Below are 23,024 nucleotides of genomic sequence, written 5' to 3'. Positions count from 1 at the left end.
AAACAAGACCTATATAACAAGACCTATATAACAATTGTTGTATCTGACAAGGTCAGTCAAATCCCCTCAGGATTTACCCTGAAACCCTGAACTGCATTTTGTAGATCTTTTGTCAGTGTCAGCCATGTGGATGAGTCACGGCCATTGCTTGGCCAATGTGCTCTCTGTGGGAGCCTGAGAGAATGTTGTCTCTCCATGTGACTCTCCTTAGGCACACTCTACATCATCAATCACTTTCCTCTTTGGCCCCATTATCTCCTTGATCAGAAAAATTTGGGACATGACTGAGTTTACAGGATTTTACAGTACAGATTTTCTTATGTCCTGAGCCCTCACTGACCTTGAAGGGCAAGGACCACAATGTTGGCTGTCCTTGTAGCCCTTCTTTTTCTCTGATTTTTGGTCTGCAAACTTAGGTTGTTAACCCTCCAGAAGAGAAGCTTAGGAGCCTGCCCATTAGCTCAGTTGTTTAAGTGCCTGCTTAAGCAAAGAAGTGAGGCTCAGGATACTGCGGTTCCACCCTAGATGGTCAGTCCTTACCAGACCAGCCCTTAAGGCACCCTGAGCCAGCCAAAAAAAGAAAAAAATCCTTCATTCGAGAAGCCTAATGGTATTATTACCCTAAAACAGGCTGTTGAGCTTAACATCAGTGTCTGGCTGAATATCAAACGCCTTAGACATAACATGGAACAGGTATTTTCCACCAGTTGTTGATATACTAAACTTTAGATCCATACAGAATGGGAAAAAATTAAAAATAAATAAATAAATTAAAATAAATACTAAAAATAGAAATAAACAGTTAAAAATTTTTACACAGAACTTTAGAAATCTAACCATATACAACATTGTAGCAGGACAATCCTATGACATTCTTTCTTGTCTCTTGTTTTGATTTATTATCTTCTTGTAAACAAATATTTACTTGAGAGAGAGCACAGTAGTAATTGAATTGGTATCTGTTCATTACCTTAAAGATCTTAGAAAGTTACAGTGGTATAGAATATAGCTCGAGCCCGTTCCACCTAAGTGCTGAGTAGTTATACCAGCCAGCACGCCCGGCACTGGGTCCCTCAAGCAGTGCTGAGGCCTGAAGGCTCACCTACGTCTCTTCCAGGTTAGCCATTCAAAGGTCAAAACAGAGAAGTGCAGCTCTGGATTTTGATGAGGGTTTTTGAAAGTATATTTTGTGTGCGCCTCTTAAGTAATATGGAGTGCAATTTAAACATTTCTCAATCACTAGTGCCACGATATTATTGAAATAGATGAACTTTCGCGATTCGTCGCATGCCTTTGCTTGTCTTCCTCCCTTTAGGCGAGGCTAACATCCCTCATCGAATCTGCCTCTCACTGCTCTATTTCTTTTCTAGTTTCCTTCTCCATTTTTACTTTTAGGGAATAAGTAATGGTGATTATATTGCATGTTGTTATCTTCAAAGTCAGTGCTCAGATTAAAAAGACACAGACATGTAGCATTTATCAAACAATATGAGCACTAACTTCTGTCAATGAAATATTAGAAATTAGTAGTACAGTTATCTCAACATATATATATATATGTTTTCTCCTACTTTCTTTTCTTCTTTTCCTTATTCCAGTTATTCTTTTTTTTGAGCTGTTTCTTTCCCTTTCACACTGTCTATTGTGCTTTTGATTTTTTATTTACTCTTCCAGTTTCTTACACTAGGGAGACAATGTATATATGCATGCAAGTCTGGTTTATTTTACTTATGAGTATGGTTTCCAGTTACTTCCATTTACCTGTAAAAGCCTCAAGTTTATCTTTCTTTATAGGCGAGTAGTACTCCATTGCATAAAAACGCATCTTTCTATTCATTCCTCAGTTGGTCAGCATTTGGTTTGTTTCCAAGATTTAGCTATTACAAATTGTGCTGCTACAAATACAAGGGCACATATATCTGTGTGATAAGATATTTTCTATTCTTCTGGAAAAATACCCAGGAGGGGAATAGATGGTCTTGATGGGATGTCCAATGCTAGATTTTGAGGAATCGCCACAATTATTTCAATAGTGGTTGTACCAGTGTGCATTCCCAGCAACAGTGAAGCACGGTTCCTTTCCCCCACAGCACATCCAGCATTTGTTATTGGTTGACTTGATGACAGCCATTCTTTCTGGGGTGAGATATAATCTCAGTTGAAAATGACCAAACATGTTGAACATTTTTACATATCTAATTTTCTTTGTGTTTCTTCATCTGAGAAATATGTATTCATCTCAGATGCCCATTTCTGGATTGGGTCTTTGAATTTGGGGGACCTGATTCTTTTTACATTCTTTACATGTTCTAGATAGTAGTTCTTTGTCTATGGGCCAGTTGGATAAATTTTTTCACAATGCATGGGTTTCCTTTCTCCCAGTTCATAAGTTTTTCATGGCTTGCTTGCTCTCTCTCTCTCTCTCTCTCTCTCTCTCTCTCTCTCTCTCTCTCTGTCTGTCTTTCTCCATGACACTCACTGGTGGCCAGGTGTTATTTGCAGGACAATGCTACTGCTATTTACTTGAAATCCACCCTGTAGACCCAGATGGAATCATGATCCATAGCGTTCAGGGGAAGTGCATTTTTAAAGTGTACTGATGGAAATATTTTGCTGCTGTATACAAAAGAATAACTGAAAGACTACTTTTGTATACCTCTTATTCTCCTGTGTTTCATTGTTTGCTCTACTTGGTGGGTTCTTTCCCTTCTCATTCATGGAGCTGTGGTCATGTTGCTCCCTCTCTAGAACATCATTTAGTAGTCTGTATAGGCTTAGCTTTGTCATCATGAAATTCTTAAGTTGTTCTTTGCCGTGGAAGTATTTCACCTCTCCATTATACTTGAAAGAGAGTTTTGCAGGGTATATCAGTCTGGGTTGGAATTTGTTTTCTTGCAAGACTTGAAATACTTTGTTCCACGCTCTTCTTGACTTCATGGCTTGTGAAGAGAAATCTGCTGTTATTCTGATGGGTTTTCCTTTAAATGTGATCTGTTTCTTTTCTTTAGTGGCTTTTAGTATACTGCTCCTGTGCTGAATTTCTGGGATCTGGATTATTATATGTCTGGGTGTGGTTTTAACTGGGTTGATGCTATTTGGAGTTCTATATGCTTCAGTTACCTGAATATCAGATTGTTTCCCCATATTTGGGAAGTTTTCTGCTATTATTTCTGCCCATATTTTTTATATCATTTGTATTGACTCATTCCTTCTCACTAAAAAAAATTATTTTTTTCCTGCATTCTAGTTGTTTTTAAGAGATCATTTTTTACCTTTTCACTAGCTGCGATGACATCTTTAAGGCCTGAAAGTCTATTTTCACTTTCCTACAAATGGTTTTGCCAGCTTGTGATTGAGGTTTTAATTTCCTGTATATCACTTTGAATCTGCTTCATGTATGCTATTTCTTACCTATATTGCTTATTCAAGGATTCTATCATTTTTATATTCTGCTCTATTTTTTATCTGTGTCTTCTTTAGAAGCACTTAGTACTTCTTTGATTATAGTTAATAATTCTTTTTTTACTTCAGAAATTATTTCTGATCTGATTTCCCCTGTACCTTTCTGCAGTTGTTTCTTTACTTCCAACGCTATTATTCCAGGGATTTCAGGTGTGTGTTTTCCCATTTCTTCTATGCTAGTGTCTTCTGCATTTGTTCTGGGTGAACTCAGGGACTGAGACTGCATTTTGTTCCTTCTCTTTGTCATTTTGTATACCACTGTCTTCTGATGTTTGGTGTAGAGCTTAGACAGAGTTATTAGCTTAGCACCAGGTCCAGATCTACGGAGTTCCGATTCCTCCAGGTGGGTGTGGCTTGGATCTGGCTGCTGTGCTCCACTTCTTGCTGCAGCCCTTGGAAGTGAATCCTCTGTGCCACTCTGGCAAGATGTTCTGCTCCTGAATCATCTGGGTGGGTCTTGCCTCTAGCCTCTTTGCAGGGAGTTCTGCTGAAAGGTTCCACACCAGGCCTGAGTCAAATGAGGATCCAGCAGGCTCCAGGTGGTCTCACTCACATGCCAGGCCTGGGCTCTGGGTCAAGTCCTTTTCATGGTTTTCTTTTGATGTGCAAAACCTTTTCAATAAGATGAGATCCCAGTTGTTGATTGTTTGAAAACTTCCCTTATTGTTTTGTTTTTGCTCATGAACTCTGAGTATGCCTCGGTCTTCAAGATTTCTACCTACTTTGTCTTCAAGTAGATTTAGTGTTTTTGTTTTAATATTTAGATATTTGATCCACTTTGACATTAGTTTAATGCATGGTGCTTGAGATGGATTGACAACTGTTGCTCAACTTGTAACACCCAGCTGAAATAAACTAGCGTGGTACTGTGTGTGGGAGACCCACCTAAGGATTGTTTTGGGGAGCATAAGAGAAGGAACTGAAGAAGAAGATGATGAAGAAGGAGGAGGAGGAGAAGGAGGAGAAGAAGTGGAAGAGAAGGAGGATGAGGAAAAGGACAAGGAGGATGAGGAGGAGGAACTGTTGGGAACTATGGAAGCTGTCACGGAGTTGTTAGTTGTCCAGGAGAACATTGTTGTGCTGGTTTTCCTGATATAAATGTGGTTGTGCTTTTTGAAGGATTTCAGGACCTTGTCACTGAGATAGTGTACAATTCACTTTGGGGGAGTTCTGGTCCTTAATTTGAGCATTGATTCCTGGCTCCTGATGGGAGGATGGTGTCCTGGAGAAGCTGGTCATGGTGGCTTATTTTATTTATTCACTTTTTTACAAGGAATAATACGCAGGACCTTGTGCTTGTCAGGAGCTCGTTCCTGAGCTACGGCACAATCTCCTGGGTTTCCTGAAGCAGACTGAACTGTTCTCATCATTGGAGAATCTCAGGACCTAACTGTTACTGAGGATGGCCGTGGGACTTTTCAGGAAGGTTCTGGTCCTTGCCTTGAGTATTGTTTCACGTTTCTAGTGTATTCACCTGGGCCCTCACCTTGCTGGCCCCAATCTTTCGTCTCGCTGACACAGGTTTTCCAGCTTCCACCCTGACCTTTGGGCCTTCCCAGTGCAGATCTTTGAAACGGGCCTGTATGAGATATTGTTGTGGCTCTTGGCCTCTGACTGGACTTGTGCAGGGTATTGTTATGTGACCTAGGTCTTCAGCTGGGCTCATGCAGGGTATTGCCTTGGGATCTAGCAGCTCAGCTCAGTTCTTTTGGTCTGTAAAGTGTGGGCAGATTTCCTGCAATCTGATTGTGTATGACTCGCTAGGTGATTATTACACAACATCCTCATAAGTCATGTGTTTTATATTAAATTGTATTCCCATTCCAATTATTAAATACAAAAGTGATAGACATTGGTCTAATTTTAGTCTTTGGCCTGTGGAAAGCCAGATTTTCCAACATCAATTACTAAAGAGTTTATCTTTCTTCCAGTGAACCTGTTTGGCCCCTTTGTCAAAGGTAAGGTCACTGAGTGTGTTTGAAGTTGTATCTGTGTCTTCTAGTCTGTTCCTTTGATCCTGAAGTCTGTCTTTTGCCAGATCATGCTGATTTTACCACAGTAGCTTTTAAGTACAATTACAAGTTAGGGATTGCGATGCCCCCTGCCTTGCCTCTCTTGACCAGGATTACCTTTGCTATTCTAGATCTCTTCCCTTTCCAAATAAATTTAAAAGGTTTAATCCAGATCTGTGAGATATGTTAATGTTATTTTGATCAGGATTGCATTGAATCGTTATAACAGTTTTGTGACTGTGGCAATTTTCACAGTGTTGGTTTTTCCTATCCATGAGCAAGAAATATCTTTCCATTTTTCTAAAATCTTCTTTGATCTCTTTTTTCAGAGTACTGTAATTTTAAATGTAGAGATCTTTTCCTTCCTTTGTTAGATTCATTCCTAAGTATTCATTTTTAATTGGATTGTGAAAAGTGTGTTTACTCTAATTTTTCACTCAGTGAATTTGTTGTGTATAGGTATGCTGTTTGTTTTTGAGTACTGATTTTGTATCAAGCTATGCTATTTAATTTGGTTATTATATCTAAAAGTCTTTGGTGAAGATTTTGTGCCCTTTATGTAAAGTATCATGTCATCTGAACATAACAATACTTTCACCTTTTCATTTCTTATCCTTATTGCTTTTATTTCTCTCTCTTACCTAATTTCTCTAGATGTTTCCATAACTGTATTGAATATAGTGGTGATAGTGGACCTCCTTGTCTTGTTCCTGATTTTAGATCAAAAGCTTTCAGTTTTTGTCCTTTTAGCCTGATGTTGGCTGTTGGTTTGTCATAGACGGAGTTTGTCAGGTTGAAGTAAACACCACAGTGCAGGCAGCGAGCACTGGAAGTACCTGAGACTCAGCACCCAGCTTGTCCAGGGGAATAAAGGAAGCTGGCCCATTCCCCTGCACCTCAGGAGCAGGCCACTAGGGGACAACAGCCCCATAGGAGCACCCAGACTAGGCTGCACACGATGGGCAGCAAGGCTGGCAGAAGGGAGAAGCCAGAGCTGTGAGCCAGCTGGAGGTGAGCTAGAGGACAGCACTTTTCCTGAGGACAAAGATGAATGGAATAAAAGCTGGTGAGCAGGACGGAGCCTCCTTTGTAATCTTATTTCGTTTCATTTTATCTTACATTCTTTTTTAAAAAAATTTATTTATTTGTGTGTATGTGGCCAGCTCAGCCCACCAGGGGGCGGGGCTGGCTGGCATGTGGTGCTGGGGGATTGAACCGCGGTCCCTGTGCTTTACTAAGCTTGTTCTAAGTAGGTGCTTTAGACCACTGAGCCATCTCACCAGCCCTATCTTACATTCTTTTCATTCACCTTTCTCTTATTTTTTCTTTTTCCTTCTTTCTTTGCTTTTCTTGGTCTAATCCCATCCCTCAAACCCTGAGACCAAGCTGAGGTAATCCACTAAATATTCTTTCTATCCCCTTCTCCAGTTTCCGATATCTTGCATGACTGTCCTTCGTCTTCAGCCTTGTTTCTACTTACTTTCCAGTTAACTTTATCTTAAATACCATCCTCCCTAAATTTTCACAGCACAGGGCAAATCCACTCTAACAAGGGGAAACACTTTGTGGACAAACTCCGAATTTATGAGCAGTTCTATCATATAACTATAGGCTTTGTTCCTATGGTCTAGAGTACAAAATCAATGGATCCCACAGTTTCTCAATTTCTAAGTTATTCCTGATGCTATCAATATTGCTAATTGTCCTACTGTGGCTAGGATGTCATATCTGTGGTAATCAGTTGTTCTCCCTTGTGTAACAATACTGAGAAATTCTGGTGTAATAACCTCACCATAGCCCTATTGAGACAAACTGGAAGTGACTTGGGACTGGGTCAAAAAGAAACCAGCATCCCACTCTAAATTAAATGGAAAGATTTTCCTATACATAGAAGACATCCCTGAAGCATAGACTTTTCCTGGAGAGGCCTTGTACTGGTGATAGAGCTGCCTAGCACAAAAACAAGTATCATCACAGAACATAAAATTTTAAAACAATGAAATAGAAAATGACAAGTTGAAGGAGAAAAATGCAATCTCAGACCTCCAGCCCACCCAGAGCAAGTCCAGGAGACATTCACATAGAAGAAATTAGAAGTCAGACACCTGAAATTTCTGAAATGATAGCAAAATAATGTAAAGAAACAACTACACATGACTATAGAGAAAACCAGATCAGAAATAATCTCTCACGTAAAAAGTAAGTCATGACAACAATTGTGAAAGTATTGTTCATCATATCTAAAGAATATATAGATTAAAAAATAGAGAAAAATAGGAAAATGATGGAAATGTTAAATGAACAATATAGGAAAGAATTAGAATGCATAAAGCAGATTCAAACAGATAATCAGGAAATTAAAATTCCATTGAAAGCTCGAAGAACTGCTTGAACAAAACTGAAGATAGACTTTCAGACCTTGAAGACAGCATTATACCTGGCAATCATGAAAGGAAAGATCTCTTCAAAATAACACAGGGCCAGGAAATAACAATTTGACAGCTGCAAGATGATAGAAAGAAAAACAGTATTAGACTATTAGGTGTCAAGCAAAAAGCAGGTGTCAACACAAATGACATAAAACACTACTTGCAGAATAAAAACAAATTTCCAAGCATGGAAAAAGGATCTGGCATACAGGGAGTGAGGCTTGAACAACTCCAATCAGTCATAACCAAAATAAATCTACACCAAGACTTATAATAATCAAGATCTTAGAAATTCAGCACAAGAAAGGAATATTGAAAGCAGAGAAAAGAAAAAGAGCACACATAAAGGAAAGCCCATCAGAGTCACTGCAGACTTCGCAACACAAAGTGTCAAGTAAAGAAGAGCTTGGAAGGAAATATTTCAAGTCCTCGTTTCTTCTGATTCTGTATGATTTAAACATTTCTATGGTATAAATAATAGTTTTTAAGATTACATTTGCAAGAAAAATGATAAAGCTAACCAAAAATTTACAGTATTATGCTAAAAAGTATTATGCTTAGGTGTGTTTATGGCAAATGTGTATAGTAGTCATTTTTAGCATTAATATGTTTCACTTCTCTTTAGATAAAGTTGCTATCAGGGGAGGCTGTTCGGATTATTTGCTAGTGTACATGATATTAGAACAGCTCAACTCTATTTGATTGAATGTAATTTTTTGTATTATAAAGAAAGAGGCAGTTTAAGAACATGCCACTACTGCCCTTATCCATCCTGACACAGAACAGTATGCCAGTGTCTTTGCGAAGACATCAGGAGGACATCCGCCTGATGGTTTGGAGGCTGAGCAGGGGCACGGAGCAAAGGTTGGCTCAAACACTGCTCCGTCACCCACGCTAACTGCAGGCGTGTGCCAGCTCCGTCACCCACGCTAACTGCAGGCGGTGCCAGCTAATGACGCACGAGTGCTGCGGCAGGCTCGCCTATACAGGGGCACCACGGAACTTAGCTTTGAGGTTGTGCGTGGACGACAGAAATGCCACGGAAGATTCTAGTAACAGTACTGACAGTTAGTAGAATGAACATAATTTTATTTTTAAGGTGCAAAAATTATTTGGATAGAGACATAGAAACCAATGTTGTTTCTAAATGTTGGAGGAACGATGACAAAATAATTTTTGTTGTGTTATTGGTAATGCATCAGGGACAGGGATCTAGGAAACCCAGGCAAACTCCTATAGATAAATAACAGAAAACCTCAAAAATCAAGCTGAAGGCCTTTGAAGACCAGCCACCAGAGACAAAGGGGTGAGCTGGAAAATCAGCTAGATTTGTATCTGGATTTAAATATTGGCAGGAGTGTGGGAGGCACAGGCATTGAGCATGGCTGAAGCTGCGAGGCTACGAAGCAACAGAAGCTGGGGAGAGAGGTACCCAGCAAAGCTAAAGGAAAGCTGGACAACCGTTTTCCTGTTGGACCCTAGGGAGAGAAGGAAAGCAGCAGTTACCAACCTCCATGCTAGCAAGTGGCTTGAAAATAATGTTGTCTTGAAAATAAAGGTTTTTCTGGAGTGCAAGTATTTTCTACAATTAGAGTTAAAGTATTTATGATGCTAATACATTAAAAGTCAAAACTAAATTGGAATAGTGTCACTGTATTTTCTGTGCTTTCTATAATGGAAGAATATTATAGTTTTGGAATTATTTCCATTTTGAAAACATTTATGTGGCAAAATTAGAAGGTTATAATTTTAAATTTTAGGCAAATACAGCCAAGTAGAGTGGTGCACACCTGTAAGTCCACAATTTGGCAGGCTAAGGCAGGAGGATCGCTGTGAGTTCAAGGCCTGCCTGGATTACATAGTAATTTCAAGACCAGTCTGATCTATTAAGATAGTGTCTAAAAACAGGCAAGTTCTGAACATAAGCCTGCCTTTTGTAGAGTAATGTTCTCTAATTACACTTGAAATTTTCAGCATTTGGCTTTAAATTTTCTTTCAGGTTGGTGCTGGAGCCACTGAGATATCAGTGTTTGGTGCCGCCTCCGAGTCCTTTAGCAAGAAGAATATTAACTGCTCCATCGAAGAAAGTATGGGAAAATTTGAAGAGGTCATTCAATCTGCAAGCCAAATGAACATCCCAGCACGAGGGTACTTAGGAAAGCCCACACATGCTCTTCCATTAACATTTTCTGTTAAAGCTTACTTATGAAATGTCTTTTCTCCTTCGACCATTCCTAAAACATACACTTATCGCAGACCTTTTGTATTTTACCTATTAGGGAAATCACTATGCGAGGCAGGATTGGAGTGCAGGGGTTGCTCCTGCCTACAGCCACTTGCTTGAGGGGTAGACATCGGCACTAGGAGCTGTCACGCTAGCAAGAGAGTGCGGCATGTAGCAACTGGTCCGTCAACTGTGAGCTACAGATGCAAGAAGGCGTGATTTAAAGTGTGCCATAAATCGCAGAACAAGAAAAGTGTATTTCGGAGCCGGAGAGATGGCTCAGTGTCATAAGCACTGGCCTGGCAAGCACAAGGTCCTGAGTTTGATACCTGGGAACAACAACAACAACAAAAAAGTAAAAACAGAAAAGAAAGAAAGAAAAAAGAAAAAAAGAAGAGTGTATTTCACTGGAGTTGTGTGATCTTGCTTCTACAGATTATGGCTTTTTATTCATTTATTTTTTTTTTAGATTGCACATTGTAAATGAATTATTTACAAACTTAAGTGAATATAACAGTAAAAATTGTCCAAAATAAAAGTGAAGAATTGACAGAGCTTGGAAGACACAAAAACAACATTTCTGTTATATAGATCTTGCTTTTTTTTTCTTGGTCTTAACCATCCAGCCGAAAAGTATAAAAATGAAGTATAAAAAGTAAAGCCATATTAATATGTTCAGCTGTAAAGGGCTCAAGTCAACAACTTCTGACATTGCCAGTCCTACAGATAACCCATTGCTATTGTGGACTACTGAACTGTATTGGATTATTTTGCTGAATTCACACACCTATAGTATTTAAATGGCAAGAGAATACCCATCTCTGACAAAACTAAACAAAAAAGGGGATACAAATGCAGGACCATTTTGTATCTGTGTATGCAGAATAGTTAGGCTAGATGTACAGCTACTTTCTCTTAATTCAATGAGAAGACTTGTACTAATAGTGTTTGGACAAGATATCATGTCTTCATCTTGTTCTATGAATAACCACTACAAAGACAACAATATGCAAAGTATTACTTATTGAAACTGTCTTACTAATCAGTTTTGAAACTGTCTCATTGCTATTTCTCAATAAAATTAATAAAATAAAATAAATGGAAAAATATTAAATAATCTGCTATATAATTGTACTATATAATGTTAGATTTGTTACCATTTTTAGGTTTGGATAATTTTTATTATAATAAGAAAGATAATAGTTATATAAAGTAAAGGTATAATTATGATTAAACTTCAAATGAAAGAAATTAAATAACTTTGAATTCCAATTCTAATGAAAATCTTTCAATTAAGTGCTCTAAAATTTTTCTTTTATACTTTATATTTATTACCACTATTACTATTTTCCATAGTTGTTTATTCATTTGAACAAGAAAATTTAACTTAAAAACTATCTACATTTAATAATTTTCTTTGTATCTCTACCAGTCCAATCTATGCAGTGAGACCCTGTAGACCCTGTCCTAAATTCAAAATAATAATAATAATAATGATGATAATAACAATAATTTTCTTTGTTAAATGTTTTAGGATGTTCCTGTTTCAATGTTTATATTACTGCTCATTAAAATAACATACTTTTGAGAAAAGTAAACAAAAAATAATTTACAGATCAGTCATATAATATACTCTATGCCAAAATCAAGAAACTTATATTCATATAATTAGAATCCTCAAAGTAGAAAGGGGTAGGCAAACACTATTTAAAGATTTAAAGTTTCTGAATTTAGTTGAAATTATAGCACATTTCCAAGAAAAATGAAACTTTTGCACAAGAAATTTGAATAAAATTATACCAAGATACACAAAAATGAAATTGTCCAAAACTTATTGTAAAGAAAAAAATCATTAAAGCATACACATATAAAAAATTAGCTCTGAAAGATCAAAATTAAATAGCATGTTATTTCACATTAAAAAGAAAAAAAAGACTAAGTGTGTAAGAAGCTAGACTAATTCAAAGGACTGAAAGAAAAAGAAATAATCTGGCCTCACTGAATTTTATATTTAGCAAACATACCTTTGAAAACTAAAAGTAAAATATTTTCCAGGTATACAAACTCAAAATATTCTAATACCTCCAGATGTAGCATATAGGAAATAACAGAGCATAATCCAGAAGGCAAGAGAAGTTGCTGTATGGTCCTGTCACATTTAGAGGAAAACCCATCAGAATAAGAGCAGATTTCTCTTCACAAACCATCAAGTCAAGAAGAGCATGGAGCAAAGTACTTCAAGTCTTGCAAGAAAACAAATTCCAACCCAGACTGATATAGCCTGCAAAACTCTCTTTCAAGTATAATGCAGAAGTGAAATATTTCCATGCAAAAAGAACAACTAAAGAATTTCATGATGACAAAGCCAAGCCTACACAGACTACTAAAAGGTATTCTAGAGAGGGATCAAAATGACCACAGCTCCATGAATGAGAATGGAAAGAACCCACCAAATAGGGCCAACAATTAAACACAGGAGAATGAGAGGCATCCAAAAGCAGTTTTTCAGTTATTCTTTTGTATGCAGCAGCAAAATATTTCCATTGGCTCACTCTGCAAATGGACTTCTGCACCCTATGGGGCATGATTCTGTCTGGGTCTACAGGGTGGATATTGAGGAAATAGAAGATTATGGCTTTTTTAAGAAATATCTTCCTAAGTATGAGTCTTGGGACCAGTTATGATTCTGAGACCAAGTTTCAGAGTTCTTGATGGAAATCACCCCGTTCTCCTCCTGCAGAAAAAGTGCAGCAAGGGGTCAGCCAGACAGCTCTGCAGACTGAAGCACCTGTTTTGGCAGGCACAGGGACCAGGTTCTATCCCTGCCATGCTGGCCCTGCTCCGGGGTGCGCTAAATGGGCGACTGAGACTGGGCACGGTGGCGCTCACCTATAATCCCAGTGCTTGGAAGCCTGAAAACAGCAGGATCACAGCGAGACCTGTCTGTGCAGTGAGGCCCTGTAGACAAGAAAAAGTGCATCAGCTGGGGAGATAGCTCAGTGGCACGAGCACCTGCCTGGCAAGTACAAGATCTTGAGTTCAATTCCTGGTACAAAAAATAAAATAAAATGCATCACTTGAGATTGAGCATCAGGGTGATGTGCTTTGGGACTTTCATCGAATTGTACTGGCTGAGTTTGTATCAGGAACATTTCAGTGAACACGGTAAATTATTAGAGCCATTGGAAATGGTAGAACATTGTGTGCATAGACAGCACCCCGCAGAGCAGGCAGATGAGGTCATCTTTCCCCGCGATGTGTCACACACCACTTCTCATATGACAGCATCTATCAAACAAAACATCAGTGTGTCCTCACCCACGTTCTTCACTGGGTCTGCCACTATGTGACTTCCAGCTGTCCCTCGAAGCCTATGGAAGGCAAAATTTCAAATCAATAAGCCCTGACAAGGACCCCCAGCACCACTTCAGAAAGAGGCAAGGTGAGCTGGCAGCAGGGAAGAGTACTGAAGAGGGGCTAACAGCAACGTGCCTTTAATAAAATGTTCAAAGTTAATTATCACTGAACATTTTGACCACACCCGAAACAGTGATCTCTCATTGATGTCACTGATGATTATTAGCCTGGGGCTGTACAATAGGACTGCAGCACAGGCCTGGGGTTGCACAACAGGGCTGCAGCAGAAGCCTAAGGCTGTACAATAGGACTGCGGCACAAGCCTGGGGTTATAAAATAAGATTGTGGCACAAGCCTGGGATTATACAATAGGATTGCAGCACAAGCCTGGGGTTGTATAGTAGGATTGCGGCACAAGCAGTGATCGTGCGAACCTGGGACTAACCGTCTTGTTAACACGCGGGCCTCTAAATACAATTACCTCTTGATCACATTCTTAATAAATTGATTTTTAAAAGTCATCATAACTTTTAGAAAGGAATAATCTCATGTGACTTGCAAATCTATTTTTTAAAGTGCACTACTTTTCTTGAAAGAAAAGCTGTCCATGGCACCTTAAGCAGAGTGGCCGAGTGGAACGCGAGCCCTCGTCCCAGCCGCTGCGCGAAGCCCGGCCGCCCCGCTGCCCTCCCGCCTCGTCCGCCCAGCGCCAGAGCGCCGCGCAGCAGGTCGGGCACTGCGTAGCGCGCTCCGGAAGCTGGCTCAGTTCTGAGCCCCACCTCGAGGCGATCACCCCTGCAAGCGCCGGCATGCCCGGACGCTGGCCTCCTTCTGCCTCCCCGAAGCTTCCTTCCTGCAGGAGCTGCGTTTCTCCAGCGCGAGCTGTCTGCTCCCAAGCCCCCACGTCCTGGTTACAGGCAGGGCAAGCATCTCTCGGGATTTAAAAATGGAACACAAACCAGTCACTCAAGGGAACGATCACAGAATTTCAAATTAGTTCCAGTACTTGAAATATACGAAGCCACTTTCAATCAAAGATAGGAAAGAACGTCAGAAAGCAGGAGTGGAGAAGGAAGGAGGCTCTTGGAAGCGAGAGAGTCAGGTGGAGGGAGAAGACGGAAATCCTGCCTGGTTCATGCCCGCTTCTTGGACCAACTGCGACCTCAGCAGGTGCCATGACGGGGCTTTGGCTTGCGCTCCCGATTAATGAAGAAAGGGGCACATCAGCTGACTGAATATTATTTTTTAATATGCAGATAGGATAGACATACCCCTTACTTTAAGTGAGTACGTAGGATTTGCAAAAGAAAGCCGAGTGCTGAGAGTGATTTAGGTCTCCCTAGCACCTCCTTTGGCTGAGGTGGGCCGCGTTCGTAGTGGGAGGAATGGTAGTTAATTGAAAGACACATCAGCTTTGAGTGCAAACATTAGAAAGCACTAGAGCAGAGTCGGATCGCCTGGACAGCAGAGCCAGACTGTGCCAGAGCGAGGGCAATACCGCTGTCTTTCCTTTTTAAACTCCAGGACCCTTTCCCCATAGTAGGTCTCCAAGAGGAGTCACGAAACTACTTTTGTAATTAAGATGGGTAAGTGTCATGAGGAGTTTCAAAAGAAATTTAAAAGCTGAGAATATGTATTTTTGTAAGCACAAAATAAAAGGTGTTTATTTTTAAGACAAAATACACATAATCACAATCAAAAATGGAGATATGCTCTTAATTTTCTAAATTCAAATATAAGTAATTTGTTTTCTTTCTCTTATATTTTAAAGCAAAAAGAAAAAAATGAAAAGCCAATTTTATTTCATAATGTGTTTAAAAGGTAAAATCAATTTTAGTAAAGTAAGACTACAAGAAAACTTGAAAGAAAATAGAACATTTGTGTGGTTTTTACTAACTTTGAAAGAGAGATGAAAATATAAATTATATAAAGTTAACTCATTAACTTTCTCTTATAAAAAAGAATATATAAAGTTGAGCAAATAAAAATCTAAAATTCACTTCAAACTCACAGTTTGACAATTAATACTACTCCATCATTAAAGAAATGTTTATTTTTCAGGCTTTGACATGAAAGCTACAAAAGCATATGATTGGATAGAATCAACTCGCAGCCAATCAAATCATTGAAACATATTGTAGGATTCTGCTACACACAAATATGATTTTCATGCAGATTTTGTCAGGATTTCCCGGAATAGTACCCATTTTAAGAAATGCAACAGTTCAGTGTGTGAGCTCGTCAGCTATTCATGCACTTGAAATTACAGTGGCTCCATCCTCGCCCACATTTTTGTAGAGTTTCATGAGAGTGCACTGTTCTGCGCAATCTGGAGATCGGCACTTACCGTCACGCGTCCTGAGCCCTCAGTACCACTTGGGGAAACGCCGTAGCTCTGACGCTTTGGCAAGTCTGCAGGTCCAGCCGTGCCCAGGGCACAAGCGTTGTCCAGAACATCCAAGTCATCTGCTGTCAGATTTAAAGTCGCAATACAGTGCACATCTTATAAATGCTCATTAAAGCCCTTTAAATTTTTACAAAAAATAATAACTTTTATATGGACTTATTTTTCCTTAGCATTATGATGGCTGTTGCTCAATTGTTCCCCCAAACATCTCTATTATATACAAATGTGCATGTTGTTATAGAAGCTTAGAACCTTCCAGAATGTCTGACACACAGTCTATGAAGATCCCAGGCCACATCAATGAAGGCGAAGCAGGGGTTGCTGACTGCTCTGTTCCTGTGTGCGTGAGCAGTGAAATAAGAGTATACTGCACTTAGCTTTTCAAGATGTAGCTCATTTGTCATATATTTTTAAAAACCTAGGTTGTTTTATTATTATTTGTCTCAATTTAAAAAGTTAGGACAACAAAGAAAAATACAAGCCTATGGTCAATTATTTTCTCTTCTTTTCTAAAAGGGTAAATACTGAAAGAAATAACAGTTGGTTTGTCAGAATCTTTTTAAATTATAGTGTCTTAAGGTGTGAAATAGTACTCTCCCATACCCTTTAAGAGATTTAGGATTTATTAGGTTTTGTCTAAAGTAAATGTCAGCTTCTCTACAATGAATTTACATGAGCGGTAAGTAAACTCATTCTCTTTGTGGATGTCAATTTAAGACAGAAATCATTGCTGGGAGGCCATAGCTTCACATTTAAACTCTTATGGAGCAGAATATAAACCAAAAGGTGAGCAGCTTTACATGTCAAAGTGTAAACCGAGCAACTGTCCAGTAAGGCGGCTGTTTGAGCATGATTCGATCCTGGCTAATGGTTACTTTGCGAGTGTCTGACCTGAAGAATGCTCAGTGAGCTGGTTTTCCTGTTCACCCTACGAGCCCAATGAAACCGTGCCACTGTTGTTTAAGGGGTCATAAAATGCGAGAGCGGTGCCCCTGAGCTGTATCTGTTGCACTTCTCAAGTTTCCAGAAAAAGTAAAATGGAAAAGACTGTGATGAAAACAGGGAGCAAATGCAGATTAATGATTAAGCTGTTATAGATAATCGGTTTTCTTTTAGAAAAACGTTGTAGGTTATCATATTGTACATCAGTCATATCTTGCTTATAAAGATTAATACTCATATTGAAAAGGAGCTGAGATCCCAATTTTCCCAGGTCCCTCATGAATCTAGAGTGCTCATTTTATCCATATCTTCCTCTGTTGTCACCTATAGTAATTTAGAAACTGTCTTCTTTTAAGTTTCCAAAAGAGATTGCACCCCACACATTAGTGAGCAATTTCTTCAGTGCAAGGCTTTTGACGTTAGGAAGTTCTACGTGCTTCATCAGCTTTCACTGGCTGGCCAGCTCTACATGGCTTAGCTTTAAAAGGAAGTTTCCTAAGCTTCATGAAGTATGGGCAATGTCTCTTTCCTGCAAATGGTCCCCTGTAGCCTTAGCTCAGTGCAGTTACCCAAAGCCTGCAGGGCTTTGTGGATCAGTCAAGTCAACCAGGTCAGACTGCACCCTGAGCACTTCCTGCCTTCCTGTCCTGGGCAGAAGGTGTCCATGGATTCTGAGCAGAATGGTTCTGAGACCATTCGAGGTGCAGGCTCCTTGGTGGCTGACATCCAAGGGCCCTTGTTATGCAAAATGCTTTCTATCTGGGCTCCCAGAATGCAGGCTCCAGCCTCCTTCCCACTGCCCCTCCTTTCTCACATGGCTGATTCGCTCCTGCCCTCCAGATGCATTACTTCAATACTGGCGTTGTAAAAACATTAAGCAAAGTTTAATGAAATAGGATTGGTGATGAGCTGAAAATAGCTAAAACAGGCTTGCCCTAAAGCATAACAGTTTAAAATGGAAAGGGATCATTGTCTGCAGAAAAGGTTCGACTTTTTTATGGGCATGAGCTGCTGAAGAAGCCTCAACTATCTTTATTTGGAGCCTTTTAAATGCCTCAGACACTCTTCCATTTAGAATGATTTAAGCAAACTCGTGAGAGGGAGACGGGTGCCTCTGAAGCCACGCTCAGTTCTTGGAGCGCTGGGTGATTACTGACTGCCTAAATGAAGTGAAGCATCTGGATGGAAACAGAAAAAACCGAACCAGCATTTTACCTGGTTCTATGAGTAATCCTTAAGACTTTTACATTTAATAGTTGAATGCATAGAGTTATTTAAATAAAACTGAATGAATGTTGGCATGTTTCCATGGTATAAACAACCTCACAAGGAAAAGTGCCTTTCGCTTTGTCTCCATTGGCCACCAAATAGCATGTCATCAAGTTGCAGCCATTAGAAAAACAAACACGTAAACTGATTCAAAATGTACCTAAGCTGTTTTTGTTTTGTCTGCAATAAAATAATATGGAATAACTACAACAAGAACATTTTCTTGATGCATTTTATTGCTTCATTTTCATAAAACAGAAGGTAAGAGTGATTTGTCTACCAGATACATACTTATATAGCTCTATTTTAAATTTAGGTATGTGTCTTGTGCCCTGGGCTGTCCATATGAAGGAAGCATTGCTCCGCAGAAAGTGACGCAAGTAAGATACATCTCCAACCCTTTTGGTTGATGCTAAAGTAATGCACATTAATTTGAAAAGTGTTTCTCTTACTATTTATTGGTTCTGCAGAGCAGAGTAAAGAAAGTTGTGGAATGGGAAACTGCACCCAAAGACAAGTTTGTTCTTTTAACTAATTGCTTTATGTTGGCACCAAACTCTTCTATTTCACCTATAAAATTTCAAAGTGAGAGCTAAGTCTTGTTTTAGTTGTTGAGCTTTGCAGAGGATGAAAGGCCCTGCTCTTTACTGGCCGTCAGGCAATGAGTGGCCTTCACTCTCCGTCAGGCGTCCCGCAGTTCTCTGCCTATATGTGGACTTGGCCTGGGGTGCTGGGGGCAGCCCTGGCTGTGCCCCTCCACAGAGTGCATGCTGATCTACACCAGAGCACGAAGCAGCGAGCACCCAAGTTGAGGATGAGGCTGTGCTTCAAACTGTTGGACATCCATGGAGAGTGAAAAGTATCCCTCCCGCATTGAGGGAAAGGCAGGCTTTGATGGGGGCTCCCCCTAAACTCCTGCTCAGCTAGAGCCACTCCTACCTGTGCATTCATTTAGGCTCTGGGAACCAACTGTGGATGTGTCTGCTGACAGCTAAGTCATCCCCACAGCGCCCTGCACACAGAGCTGGATGTGCTGTGTGGTTGCAAGCCTCAGGCTGGCTAGTGTGTCCCTTGCAAGAGACCCCAAGGCTCGGGCACTAGCCTGGACCCCCAGGGATGTCTGTCGCAGCTTACAGCTTCAGGCCACGCAGCTGCTTCCATCTCTGCCCAAAGTCCCTGCCCTTCTCCCTCCACACCTGTTCTGCCCCGCTGGCCTATGTATTCTATTCCTGATCTGCCAACTGGATATAGCTGATTCACGATCTGTAGCCATCGTAAATGGACTCTTTGTGCTTTGCCAATGTATTTTGTGGTGAAATTACTGTCTTTTCTGTAAAGCCTATTTTCATCAGTCTATGATTACGGTTTTCAAGGCTTTAGCCTCCTCTTATATTTTCTCCCCAGTGGGCTTTTCTTTCTGACCACACTGACCTTCATGTTTGATTTTCCCTCCATGGAACGCTATTGCATTTCCTGTTCCAGCTGCCTGAAGCCTACTGACCTTGGTATTTGATATTCTTCATGCAGTGCCTCTCAAACCTCACCTCATTCTCAGCAACTTCACTGTCATCTTCAGTTGTCACTTGGACCCTTGCTCTTTGACAGATCTAGCTCAATTCCAGTTGCTGTTTGCTCATAGAACCGTATTTCTTTGTTCCAGAATTCATATTTGTGTATTTCTCAGTGGGGCTGAATAAAACCTGCTCTCACTGGACTCCAGTCTGTAACAGCATATGAGTATCCATATTTGATTTTGTGCTACATCTCCATACCTAGATCATGCGTGGCATAGAAGCAGGAGCACTAGAGAAGTGCATGTGAAGTGAATGAGTGAATGAGTGGGGGCCAGAGTTGGTATGCAATGGCTTTTATACATTCTTTTATTATTATTATTGTTAATTATTATTATTATTTTCATTTTATGTATTTAGTATAAGGTCTCACTACGCAGCTCAGACTCGTAGTGATCCTCCTGTTTTCCGCCTCCCCAGCACTGGGATTACAGGCGTGCACCGCCAAGCCTGGACTCAGTCATCAACAGCAAACTTGGAGAAAGGGCCAGCATGGCATGCAGACTGGGGATCCAACACTGGTTCCTGTTTGCCAAAGCAGGTGCTTAGTCCGATGAGCTATCTCTCCAGCCTTTACACCTTCTTGTTTCAAATACACACGTAGGTATACCATTAACATTGCTTCGATTATCTTTTTTTTTTAACAAAAGTAAAATTATTAAACCTTAGAAAACATGCCTAATGAGGATGTTTCACTGTCTATGTTCTATGTATTAGACACGTACATAGTACCCGGTATCTCCTGGCTGGCATAACCAGGAACAGAATCCAGGCCTCTTCTGGCAGACAGGAGCTCACGCATCCCTCGTGCTCACTGACCATCAGGTTGGAAGGCCCTTACGTAGAGGCACCCACTAATGAACCAGGAAAACCAGGTCAGGAAATCGATGGACTCTACCAATGGCAACTGTTCTTAGTGGCATTGCTCAACCTGTGAGCTGGTGCCTCCGGCCGGATCACTTCCAAAGTAAATACTGCTTCTGTTTGATTAGAGTGGCGAGGAGTAAGGCCACCCACACTGGACACAAAGCTTACATTTCACAAGGGGACAGATAGCTCTTAAATAGATGTGACTCTGGGGTAAACTTGAACATTTATGGTGAGTGATTTCATTCAGGTATTTTTTAGATTAGGATTTAATGAATGAGGGAAAGAACTAGAAAATGAGTCCATGGTTTCCACTCCTAAGATTTATTTGGTTGTCCTTTTTACACCTAGAAGGTATGTGTTGAGGAACGAGAGTCTGAGTCTGCATCTCACCAACGCCTTGCTTGGCAGGTGGCGAAGAGACTGTACGGCATGGGCTGCTATGAGGTAGCCCTGGGAGACACGACCGGCGTGGGCACCCCCGGAAGCGTGAGGAGAGTGCTGGAAAGCGTCCTGAAGGAAATCCCACCCGCTGCACTCGTGGTGCACTGTCACGACACGTATGGACAAGCCCTGGCGAACATCCTCATGGCCCTGCAGGTAGTCCGTGTTCGTTGTCTGCATCTCCTTATTCAGCGTATAGACAAGTTGAGAACTTCAGTGTATTAAAATGTTGTTGATATAATATTAAACATTTCAGAAATTCAGGAAGTTTATTTACAAATTCTACGTGTTTTAGGGCAGCAGAAGCCTCTCGTTAGTGTCACTTTTACTTAATAAAAACCTGTAATTTTGTTAATGTTAAAGCATTAGCCCGGATAGAGGTCTGAGTCAAGCCCTGCGGCCTCAGCCAGGAGCTTTACTAGACTGAAGCCCAACGGAATCTGAGGAAGGGAAGCAGTGGCGTATGCTGCTGTACTGTGGGACGGTGCTCCTGTTAAGGTCCTGCTCCATGACAGTCCTTGTGGAGAGGGAAGACGTGGTGTCAAGTTCTTCCTCACATTGGCCGCTTTGATCCCATTTCAACAGCTGAAATTTTGCTTCGATGTTACAAACACACTTTGTGTTTTGATAAGTATATTCTATTGTATGATAAATTTAGCCTATCAGAGAGTTAAGAATTACTTAATAAATTGTAATATTATAGATGCATTTATGTAAATGAATAGTTATACATAGTATTTTATGTGATTTCTAAAAATTAAAACTTAGTTAACAATAGATCCATTTGATGTCCTTGGAAATCCAGGTGTTGACAACTAGGGAGACACTCTGAAGGCCCTCAGGTGAGGCTCTGAGTTAGTGTTAGGGCCTGCAATGGAGAATCGCATGGCAGCTGCCAGAAAATGTGGGAAGGCTGAGCTGCACAAAGCTTGTGTCGCGCTTGTAACATACGTGCATAAAGCCTCACATGGCCTCAAGGCAAGCTAGGGACATTCTGTGGATTCCAAGAGGAGAAGATGTTATCAGGTCTTTTGAGCATTAGTTTTATAATGTCCCTCCCTAGCTACTCTAGTTTCCAAAAGAAATAGGGAAAAGTCCCTCTTCAGGAGTCTGAAGTGTAGTTATAACTTGTGAAGTTTTCCTCAGCAGGCTCCGGAAGTGGTCCTGAGCTCTGCCCTGAGCCCCGCTATTTCTTTGTGTGGATGTTTTTAGTTTTGTAGCAGACGTTCCATTTAACGGATATAGTTACATTCTCCTGCTCGCAGGGCAACTGTGCGAAATCTGGACCTACATCTCTTCTGGGCTCCATGTAGCTTTTGAAAAATGGCCAGGCATGAAGCAACGCTGGCACCTCGCGTGGCATTCGTGGAAAGGCAGGCTTGCCTGAGGAAGGGCAGCTTCTGCCACAGCTTGGAGTTTCAGCTACTGGTGCTCTGCAGTGAGCTCACAAGGTGGCCGTGGGGTTGAAAACCACCCTCCTCTAGCACGGCAGGCCTGCTATGCTGTCCCAGTGTACCTCTGTCTGTGTGCCTGCTGTGGACAAACCTGTCATGTGAAAGTCAGGCCCATGCAACAGTGTGCAGCACGCGGTGCACAGCAGCCAGCGCAGCACTTGCTGGGTGTGTGTGGACTTCGTGCACGGCCACCTCTCTGGGTGGCCCCCGGAGCTCTGTGTGCTCGGTGGGGATCTGGCACAGGAACACGGCTCTAGCCTCGTGCTGCGTTGTCTTCCTTCTGCTTACTGGACACCATCGGCCAGCAGTGTGTCCTGTTCTGCCAGCAGCGCCTCTCATGTCTGCCATTCACTTGTTCATGCTGAGCAGCAGTGTGGCAGGACTCACCTTGGCCAGACAGGCTCAGGCAAGCACACTCATTCTGTCCTTACAAAGGCAAAACCCTGAAACAATGAATTTCTCAAAACACACACCTGTCTCAGACAACGTTTGAGTGCAAATAAAACGCAAGAACGAGGCAGGACATGCACAAGGGCCTCCCTGCAGAGAGAATGCAGTGAGCTGATGCAGCAGCACCTGGGCAGGA

At 40.9% G+C, this 23,024-nt stretch overlaps 1 protein-coding gene across 1 annotated transcript in view; it reads left to right on the top strand.

The window, feature by feature from the left end:
* The window catches only part of Hmgcll1 (3-hydroxymethyl-3-methylglutaryl-CoA lyase like 1), a 71,927-nt gene that overhangs the window by 629 nt on the left and 48,274 nt on the right, over positions 1-23,024 (top strand). Inside the window, exons 2-4 of the mRNA XM_023704832.1 lie at positions 9,903-10,051; positions 18,419-18,482; positions 20,952-21,140. Coding sequence (XP_023560600.1) covers positions 9,903-10,051; positions 18,419-18,482; positions 20,952-21,140 — 402 coding nt within the window. The remainder of the gene's footprint in view (positions 1-9,902; positions 10,052-18,418; positions 18,483-20,951; positions 21,141-23,024) is intronic.

This window comes from Octodon degus, unplaced genomic scaffold (genome assembly GCF_000260255.1).
Source record: "Octodon degus isolate 3935 unplaced genomic scaffold, OctDeg1.0 scaffold00205, whole genome shotgun sequence".
Classification (NCBI taxonomy): Eukaryota; Metazoa; Chordata; class Mammalia; order Rodentia; family Octodontidae; genus Octodon; species Octodon degus.
This window is presented reverse-complemented; position numbering and strand designations above follow the sequence as displayed.